The following is an 11444-nucleotide window of genomic DNA, read 5'->3' as shown; positions in this document are numbered from 1 at the left end:
AATGCGCTCAACCAGCGAATAGAGAAGGATACATGGCCCGCATATGATCCATCATGTCCCATGTAACTTCATCGGGACTAAAGTGCTTCCACTGCACTTTAACCTACTCGAGTTTTGGGTTCTGGAGGATGAACATATTTGTTTGAAAAATGCACTAAGGTTTCGACTAAAATTCCCCTCCTAGTTCCACATGCAATACAAACTAGTCCATCACATGAGCAACATATTTAACATACTTCTTAAGAAATGAGACATGGAAAACATCATGGAATTTCAATGTCGGAGGCAGTGAAATTTGATAGGCTACTAGTCCAATCCTCTTAAGAATATTGAAAGGTCCATAAAACCGAGGTGCTAGCTTAGCACATGATCCAATCCTCAAGGAGTTCTTCTTGGGCTTGATGTACAAGTACACCTATTCCCCAACCTATAACTCCTTAAACAACCTGTTCTAATTTGCATAACTCTTCATGTGTCCTATGTTTCCTTAAGATTCTTCTTGATTACCTGCATTTCATATTCCATCTCTACCAACATGTCGGGTCCAATCAACAACCTATTCACTAGATCACTCCAACTTATGGGATTACTACAATTCCACCCACACAATGTCTCAAACAGACTCATCCTCAAATATTCTTGGTACCCATTGTTTTAAGCAAACTCAAATATTGTAATATACTCTTCCCACTTCCGTGGATGATGCATCACATACATCCTCAACATATCCTCCAATATCCTATTGACCCTCTCTCTCTTTCCATATATCTTTGGATGATAAGTTGTGCTGAATGCCAAATTTGTACCCAAACCTGCAAGTAAGTCCTCCCATAATCTAGAAGTGAAATTGACATCCCTGTTTCACACAATTTTATTCACTACACCATGTAACCTCACTGCATCACTGATGAATACTTGTGCTACATCATTAGCTGAATATGTAAACTTCACTACAATGAAGTGCGCTACCATTGTCAACCTGTCAACCACAACCATATTAGAATCATGTTGTCTAGATGTCCTCAGAAAAACTGTAATGAAATCCACGGAAATGACCTCCCATTTCCACTTTGGAATCAGAATCGGATGTAGTAGACCACCTGGATTCTTACACTTTGCTCTTACATATTGACAATCCAAGCATCTAGCCACAAAATCTGTCACTTCCTTCTTCAAGTTCAACGAATAGTAGAACTTATTCAATGTTATCAATGTCTTTTGATATCTTGGGTGACCTGAATATGATTTAGCATGGAATTCCCTTAAGATAATAATCTTGAGCTCACTATTTTTTGACACATATATCTTGTGCCTAAATCTTACCAAACCATCTGCTGTAAGATGATAGTCCACATCCTGATCACCTATACCCTATTATGACATGTGCATAAGCTCCCTATACCAATCATCCTAGTGTCCTTCCTACAAGATCTGATCCTATAAATATGTCCCATAAGAACTCATAGTTGCTATGTGATTTACCTATATCTTCTTGCTAAGAGCATCTGCAACCATGTTATCTTTACCTTTAATGTACTTGATCTCAAAGTTGAACTCATTGATTGTGGCCAACCATCTAGCTTGTCTGGCATTCAGATTTAGTTGGTCAAATAGATACCTCAATCCACTGTGATCACTCATCAAGATAAATTGACTACCAAGAAGATAGTGCCTCCATATCTTCAAAGCATGGATGATCGTTGCCAACTCGAGATCATGTTTTGGATAATCCTACTTGTGCTCATTAAGTTTCCTTGATTTATAGCTTACTATTTGTCCTTCCCGCATAAGGACTCCACTAAGCCCTCTCTTGTAAGCAACCATACATACCACAAACTCTTTTTTTGGATCTACGATATTAAGAACTGGAGAATTTGTCAACAACTACTTTAACTGCTCAAAATTGGCTACACATTCCTTTGTCCATTCAAATTTATTACTTTTTCTTTGCAACAACATAATAAGATAAGAAATCTATCAGAAGTTCCTCATGAACCTCTTGTAGTAACTTGTTAACCCCATGAATGATTGCTCTTATCTTTTTTAGATCCACTGCTACGCCTTCCTTGGAAACCACATGTCCCGAGTAATGTACCTCTATTTGGAAGAAACCACATTTGTTAAGCTTAGAATGTAACTGATGCTCTCTCAACAATCTCAATAATACTAAATGTTTGGCATGTTCTTCTTCATTCTTAGAATATACCAATATATTATCATTGAATACAATAACAAACTTATCCAAATAAGGATGCAACACACTATTCATCAGGCACATAAAAATAGTTGTAGCATTAGTCAAACCAAATGGAACTACAACAAACTCATAATGCCCATACGTTGTTTGGAAAGATGTCTTGTAGATGTCCTCTTCCTTAATGCATACCTGATGGTATCCTGATCTTAGATCAATCTTCAAGAACACTGCATCTCCTTTCAACTAGTAAAACAAATCATCAATCCTTAGCAACAGATAACTATTTTTTATGGTCACCCTATTAAACTACCTATAATCAATGCATAACCTGAGAGAAACATCCTTCTTCTTCAGAAGAAACACTGGTCCACCCAAAGGCAATACACTTGGCCTAATGTATCCCTTGTCAAGAATTTCTTTCAATTGTAACTTCAACTCCACCAACTCTAGTGTGCTCATATTGTAAGGTGCCTTTAATGTTGGTGGTTCCCCCGATACCATCTCAATAGAAAATTCCACTTCCCTATGAGGCAAAAACTCTAAAATATCTTCCAGAAACACATCCCGAGACTGTTGTAAAACAGACTACCTGCTCAAGACATTTGTATCCTCAAATTACCTACCTTTTTCATTGGAAATATGCATTGTGAATAACACACACCCTTTCCTACAATTGTGCTTCACCTGCATACTTGTCACCATTCTAATTGATGTTGCCTTCTTCTTACCCTACAAGACTCTTTGTTCCCCATTGTCATCTAAACACTCAATAGCCTTGTCATAACAATCCACGTTGGTCCTATGAAGATACAAGCAGTCCATGCCCAACAACATATTATATGATCCCAACGCCAGTACATTCAAATGTGTTGGTGTAGGGATACCACTCAACTAAAATGCATAATCTCCTACCCAATGATGAACTCTCTTCTTTATGCCTATAGCCAACTTCCCTAACCAAGATTCTGCATGCACTTCTTTATTCAAACCACACTTATACACCAAGCCATGGTTAACATACCTATAATTAGATCCAGGGTCAATAAAAAGAAAAACAAATTGATCAAAAAGCTTACCGTCCATCTCAATAATAGACTCTTGGTGATCTTCCTACATGTTCTCTAATGTTGCATAGATCCATGGAATTATTTTTCCTACATCCCCCACTATCTGCACTTATTGTGCACTATAGATCTGTGGTCTACCACCTTGATTTTGTGGATAATCTCTCCTACGATTCTCTCCACCACAATTCCAACACTGTAAAGGTTTCCAATCTTCACCCTCATTATGCTCCTCAAACCGAAATCCATGTCCTGTATTAGATGCATTGGACTTATTATGTGGTGTTGCATTCTCTTTGTTACTTGTATATTAAGGTCTTGTTCGCTTCTTGTCCCATTTTCCTTTATTATTTTCATTAGCTTTCTAGTTTGGCATCGTCTTAGATATATGCTTTGATTGCTCAATATAATTATGTAGCTTCTGGATGGCCTCCTTGAATGATCTAAGCTCATCAAACTCAATCTTGTCCTCAAATGCTACCAACAACCCCCCGATGAATCGTTGTATCTTGGCCTTCTCCTCCTTGAGATAAGGCACATACCTCAATAACTCCAATAATTTTCTAGTGTACACCTCATTGGTCATATATCCCATCTTTATCTCAGAGAATTCTTTTTCCCTGTTGTTATAGTATCTCTTGAATAGATACTTCTTCCTGAATAGTCTCTCGAACTCACTTTAAGTCAACTCCTCTTCATGAATACCTCTGACATTATTTACATATTCACACCAGATATTTAATTTACCTTTAAGACTTAATGTCGTTATCCTAGGCTTCATGTTTGCTGAGTAATCATGCAACCTAAAGAACTTGTTCATCCCAAACAACCATGCTTCAGCATCCTGTGACTTCTTCCTTTCCCCATAAAATGTAGGTGGATTTTATTTCTTGAATCCATACAGAAAATATCCCCTGTGAGTCCTCTTCTAAGGATGATAATGATGATGACCATGTGATACCTGTCTGAACCAGAATTAGAGTAAATCCCATGTCAAATCCTCATCTATCGGGTGTATCCAAGAATCTTCCATATCTGACCGTGTCATCGCTATCCAACTTGTTCCCAGCATGTGGCTTGCTACCATATGATCCATTAGTCCTATCCTCGTGATCGTGAATGATTATAAGTGGTCCATGTCTCTGCAAGTCTGACAAGCTCTAAAGGATCACCGCATTAACCTCTGCTTGTTTCTCCCATGCCCTAGTAAGTCTCTCTTGTGATTGAATGATTCGGTCATTATCTTCTTTGAAAATCCTTATTTCTTCCTTCTCTGATACACATATGTAATCAACATGTATGCATGACCAACACACACCACCCATCTAGTCCAAGCGGTGATCCATGCTCTGATACGACTCTGTAACACCCTCAATTTCCATTTGGGTTAGCTCAATTGTCAATGGCCGTGGAAATGAAGTCTCAGAGAACCATAAGCATTGGGTTCAATAATTGTGTTATCCCCCCAATCAGGGTGAGAAGTTGGACATCATGAAGATGTAGTCCTACCAAACTTACAAAAAAAAAAAAAATATTTTCCTTGTAAAACCCAAGGGCCAAGAACTAGGGAATCTTGGCTAGGGTCTTAACATCCTACTTCAAAGTAAAATTCCACTCAATACAATGTTTAATAAAGTGTAATCAATTTTCAATGATAATATCATCAAGAAGAGATTAATACAATCACAAAATTTACACATTTTTTGGGCCACAAATAACCTCTAAACCTGACCATAGTAGGTGTAATTATAAGATATTAGAGTGAAAGACCTTGCCAATGGTTTTCTCACATCAAGTGGAAATTTAAGAGCATTTAAATTCCTCTAGAGTACCTTATAAATTTAATTATATTCATCGATTTCCCTAATCACTCATTTGTCAGATAGGTCTTGTGCCTATGTGGGGACCTTCAAGGTATCCATGTCTCTACAATCCTTCAAGGTACAACACAAATCATTTACTGTGAAATCCTTTGGCATGATAATCTTTGGGAAACAAAAAGTTTCATAGATTCTTCTTCATGCTTTGATGTGATTTCATTAGCGTATATCAAATCATTCAAAACTCCAAATCCAACCAATGAAAAAGCATCATTTAATATTTTATACATATAACAATAATTCTTGTGTAGCTAACTTCTAATATGCTAAGTTAACTATGCATATTTAACAATCATGTGGATACATTGAAACTATTTAATCTAATATATTTGACAATGTTTTGGTATTTCAAAAATCTTGAATAGATGAAAATTTGTTAAATTTAAAATTTCATTAGCATAGATACATACATTCATATATACATTCCATGGGTAAAATGATTCATAATGAATCTAAATGACAACCAAGCCAATTTTTCTTCCCCTTTGAGATGTTCTAAGGACTTGTTTCAAATTACTCAATTATTATTATAAGATGAATATATTCACTTCACCTTCCAGTATTTGGCAAACATGGCGCATGCGCAGCGTGTTCTCTAGCTCTGGGTGACAACACAACAACACCAATTTCAACACCTTCTCCGTCTCGCCCACATCATATTTGTCCTTCCCCAGCTTTGTATCCGATGCCTCCAGCAGCCTCTCCTCGCTGTACAGCTCCCATGCCCATTCCACTAAAATCGTTTGCTTGGCGTCCTTCGATAGATCCACGGGCCTCCTCCTGCATGCCACTTCCAACAGAAGAACCCCAAAACTGAATACATCTGAGCTGGGAGTGGCCTTCCCCGTGTATATGAGCTCCGGCGCTATGTACCCCAATGTTCCGACCACATGAGTCGTCCGAGGATTCTCGCTCTGATCATGCAGTCGAGCGAGGCCCATTCAGCTCAGAATCCAGAAGTACGTTGCTTGCCTTGATGTCTCTGTGGATGACCATTTTCTCCCATCCCTCGTGCATATACAATAGTCCTGCTACCACGCCTTTCAGGATCGCGTACCGCCGAGGCCACGACAAGACTATGGTTGGGTTTCCAAATATCAAATTATCCAAGCTTTCGTTAGTCATATAGTCGTAAACTATGAATAATTATTTTTCCCTCCAGCACCAGCCTCGGAGATGGACCATATTCCGGTGTTGTAGACGCCTCATGCTCGAGATCTCTACGACGAACCCTTTCATTCCCTCCATGAACTCCTTCGTTATGCACTTCACTGTGACTTCTTGGTTGCTGCTGGGGAGGACGCCCTTGTAAACTTTGGCAAAACCCCCTTGTCCCAAAACATTATCACCCCGGAATCTGCTGGTGGCGATGCTGAGCTCGTTGTAAGTGAATCTATGGGGCCAGTACTCTTCCTCCCATTCTTCGATCGTTTCCCTATTTTATCTCTTTTGAGAACTAAGGTGGCCACGGTGACGCCGACTATGAATCCCCAGCGTGAAGAGAACCAAGGTGGCCACAGTGACGTCGGCTATGAATCTCGGGTCCAGACGTTTGGAATACATGTTAGCAAGTGAAGGGAGACGCGACACATTGACAGGCGGCGCCGTGCCTTCGTTGGTGAAGCTCCACACCATAACGTAATGGCCTTCCACTAACATCTTCTCTTTTAGAACACTGTGAAGATCAATTTTCATAGATATTAATGGCCTGTGCGGTCTCGGCAAGCCGACCAACGTGATGGTCATGTTGAGGCGGCTTTGAGGATGATTGTAATCGATCCAGGCCTGTACGTTTTGTCCATTCTTTAGGCTCAGTCCATGGAAGCTTTCCACACCATCCTCACAACTGGCATGCACGGTCTTCTCCGAGATGAGGTTGTTGATGTCTACACCCACGTGGTTGTTGTCGGGATCATTGAATTCCAGAGTCTTGGTCGTATCGAACTCCACTGCAAATAAGTAATTGTATGGCTGCCCATTGCTGGTGAGGTCTAACAAGCCCAAAGACTGGCACGCCATAACGCGAATGGGAGATCTGTGGGGCATCATGAAGAAGGCTAGTCCATGTCCTCCGTCGTTAGAGGGAGGATGCACAATGGAAAAAACGAAGGTAGTGCTAAAGGAGAAACGAGTCTCATTTCTTTTCATCTGCACGGGAATTGAATAGAGCGCACGACTGATCATAAAATGTGATTGCTTTGTGAGAGCAAGCACAGATTTGGAGCCGATGACAAAAGCCTCCTCTTCCAAGATCAGGTGGGTTCCGTTAAATCCGTCGAAGATGAAAGTGGTGTGTGGATGATCCTCATCGGCCTGTGCAGGAATAAGTGGTAAGAAGAGGGAGGTGCAGGCTATTAGGAGGAGTTTGTGCCATGGTATTAGCATCATTAGCCGTTTCTTTGGGTGGAGCTAAATTCCCCAAAATTCCTTCTTAGGAAGAATAAATAGATGATGGATATTAATACATTTTTTCTATAAAGAAAAAAACACTAATATTCATTACATTGAAAACCATTTCATGGTGTAATATAGTCCATAATTGTTACCATCAGCCATAAGCTGTATCTACAGACTTAATGAACTAACATAAAAAAATATAACCATAGCCATTCTAAAGTCCACGGTAGATAGTTGCATCCCAATACAATGACCTGATCTCTAAAAAGAGATGTCCCTCTATCATCATCGAATACTATAAAAGTCCTACATAATCAAAAGCATATAAAAACCGAAGTATCAACCAACATTAACGATTGCTACATAAAACTATCAATAGAAATATTTAGCCAAATGGTATAGAGCCATCCTCCATCCTCGTACCATTTCGAAAGAACTGGAAATGCAAGCGCCCAGAAATGATGGATATTAATACATACTCAAATGAGGGATATTAATACATACTCGAGTGATTTATAGCCACAAAACATATATCAAATAAATGAAACAGACTGAAGTGTTGGGTGCAGTTATCTTCCAAAGATTTACTAGCCCTAAAAGCACCCCTCGACAATCCTGGCAAGAGCATTGAAGGACTACGTTTCTTATTGTAAAATTCTTATAACTTGTGACCACCGAGATTTCGTATCGTTAAAATATTCCTCTTTCGGAATGGAAGAGGATTAACAGGGAAATGACCGAGAAGATAAGACCTCGTATTGAGGAAGTAGGGAGGAATAACACAGGAATGACTCTGGAGAATGCCGAATTTTTGGAACGGTTAAAATAACCGCTTCATAATTACAGACGTAGAAGAGAAATTGCAATTAATAAATGTGAGAGTGACATTAACATCTTAGTTGTAATTTGGATTACTTCTCATCTCAAAATTATGGCATCTTCCGACCCGTGATTTCATCCATGTTGCTGGAGTGATGCTAGATAAACTCGGTGGTAAATAACGTGTTCAAAGAATTCTGGCTTCATTAAAAATGAGTTGGAAACTAATTGACTAAAGAAGTCATCTTAGATGAAAATGTAGATATAAATTTATACTACACCGTTAAAAAAACATAAAATTAAATATAAAAAATAAAATTATAATTTGATTTTAAATGTGTAGTATAAAAAAATAACATATATATATGATATGAAGATTTATTTTCAATTTATTAGATTTGGAAACAAGAATATATTTAAAATTACTTCCTAATTAAAGATGAAGATGGGAATTATCAAATGTGTTAACATTTTCTATACTTTATTATCAACTTGAATATATTTATTATGTTTTTCTTTGTATTTAGTGACTATTACAGAATTACCCTTGAGGAGATCTATTAATCTAAACAGGGATGACATGACAGATGTAATATACCCCGGTAACCTCGCATGTAAAAGTAGGGAGTTAGAATTTTTATACAATTACACAAGTAATTAATCAATTCACAACTCCACAAATCATCACTAGCCATTAAAAATACTATTCATTAGTACATCAAGTCATTTGCCATCAAGGATGGTAAATTTCATAACCATTGCATAACCTTTACCATCACTGTAATAACATAAGTTGTTTCAGGAATCCATGCATCCATTTCTTAATATCCTTAACCATGTTAGGTAATCATGTACTAAGACATTATGGTTGTCACATCAAATAAAGAACCATCATCATTAAGAACCCATCATTATCAGTGGACACATAAGGCAATCACAACAATCACACCATTTGAACACGGATATACCCTGGAAACCCTGTAGGGTGAAAACCAGCAAACGTTTAATCTTATTATTAAACGCTCGTGAGGGTTTTCACCCCTCACTCAATGGCTTATAAGGGATTCCATCCCTTAACCATTGCTATTAAAATCATTACAATGAATTATCATTAAGCTGTCATATAACTAGCTAAAAGCTAAAACAATTTCCATGTAATCTTCCTCTTACATACCGCCACATGCAACATTCCTGGTGGCATAATTGTTCTAGCAATGGACAATACTGCAGTTTGAACTCATCTGCATGGACATACATTCCTTCACATAGTTATCTTTCCAGAAACTATTGAAGATACCTTATATTTATGGGTAAACATCAAGAAATCATAAAAAGGTGAATCTAGCCTTCACATAGTTATTTTTTAGCTTTTAAGACACAAGAATCACATGTAAAAGCTTCACATGCATAACCAGGGAAACCGTTTCAAGAACTAGCAAGATAAACACATACATCCCTGCAATACGTTAACGTCTACACACCAATATAATGAAACTTCTCTGTCTTTAAATGGCATCACCTCTACTGTCAATCTTCGATGCAAACCCTATATGCACTTAATAACTCATGCGAACGCTATGCAGTTCGATTATACAGTAGTTCGCTCTGCCTGCGTTTGAAATGGACGTAAAGCTTCTACCAACTCCCGATAATTACCATCGATGAGAGGGCACATGCAATCAAACAAGATAATGAAATTATGTGAACAGTAACGTGGGGCAGTCACCCCCCTGTCATCTCTCATGGCCTCCATCCGTTTTCTGCTCTGAGTTTCACTGCCATGGTTCGATCTCGGAATCTTCATACTCCGTTGAGTCGCCTCCATAAATCTCTGCACAGGAATCCTTCCATGCGGAAGAAGTATAGAGATAACCGTGGCTTCGGCAGTCAAATGCGATTTTCAGAACTTGTATGCGGTCTACTGTGGATAATAATTGCGCCCCGATGCCATCCCACGAAATTGCACGCTCTTCCATCAAAATACAGACAGATCACACAACCTTCGTATAGTCCGTCTGACGCTCTCTCAACAAAGATACAGATCGAACGAACGATTATATACTCAGACGTCTCCCAACAAAGATACAGATCGAACACGCGACCTTCAATCATATTTAGCCTCACGCTCTTCCATCAAAAATACCGAGACCAGGCATCCCCTCGTTCAGAGTTTTTGGTTCGTTCTGTTCTCCGTTTGTATCAGTCCCCTCCAGAATAAAATGGGGAACCCTTGTATTATGGATAAACCCGAATAATATGCCAAGGAGAATCAACGACATAACTGACCATGCAGTAACAGACAATGCCCAATGATTCGCTCCCGCAAACCACCCCTTAACTGCCATATGGGCCCGTGGGACTATGGTATCCTTTCTTTGCGCATACTCCATCCCAATACTGTTAAACAGATTCAGTTAATAATCGTTCCATCGATTTCGTAATGGAAAATTAACCAGATGTGTAGTAATGCCTCCCATATTCGATCTCATCAAGAATCAGTTCCGGAGGTTAAGGATCAGTTCCGAAACTGAATAACCATTCACAACTGTGAGTTACGTGAGGAATTGTAACTAACTCATAACTCATTTTATGTTGAGTTACGTGAGGAATATGACATACTCCCCCCCTTAACAAGAACACCGTCCTCGGTGTTCATCTTTCATCGGAACTTGATATTTTACTCATGGTATTACCATCTAAACCACACAAAATGTGATCCTTTCTCTTTGAAATCAACGATTTCATTCCAAGAAAAGACGACAAACTAAATAGTAATGATATAGTCATAATAATTATCATTAGTTTAAGCATCAATAGTCATAAGCATTCGTAATTTCAAAAATATGCAACTTCTAATCGCCACCACTTGGCCCTTATTCATTCATGATAACAATTCTCTGTGTCAACTTACCATTACTTACCATCTATTCTTGAAAATCATGAATACCTTCATGTAAACATTTAATAGTGGTTGGACAATTCTTCAACCTTCCATGGTAAGTAACTCCTGTAATATATGACTAACAATTCAATCACATTAGTCACTATATTTTGAGTCAAATGGAATACTTTTGACTAGCAATCAAT

The 11444-nt window shown here is 38.4% G+C and overlaps 1 protein-coding gene across 1 annotated transcript; it reads right to left on the bottom strand.

Moving 5' to 3' along the window:
• Positions 1–6581: 6581 nt before the first annotated feature.
• LOC149188563 (L-type lectin-domain containing receptor kinase V.9-like) lies at positions 6582–7160 on the bottom strand. Its single transcript, XM_089409993.1, has one exon. The coding sequence runs from the start codon at positions 7158–7160 to the stop codon at positions 6582–6584; it is 579 nt and encodes a 192-aa protein (XP_089266119.1).
• Positions 7161–11444: the final 4284 nt, after the last annotated feature.

This window comes from Pinus tabuliformis, chromosome 3_1 (assembly GCF_031772625.1).
Source record: "Pinus tabuliformis cultivar Carrire ecotype Pingquan chromosome 3_1, CPIR1, whole genome shotgun sequence".
In the NCBI taxonomy this organism is placed as follows: Eukaryota; Viridiplantae; Streptophyta; class Pinopsida; order Pinales; family Pinaceae; genus Pinus; species Pinus tabuliformis.
This window is presented reverse-complemented; position numbering and strand designations above follow the sequence as displayed.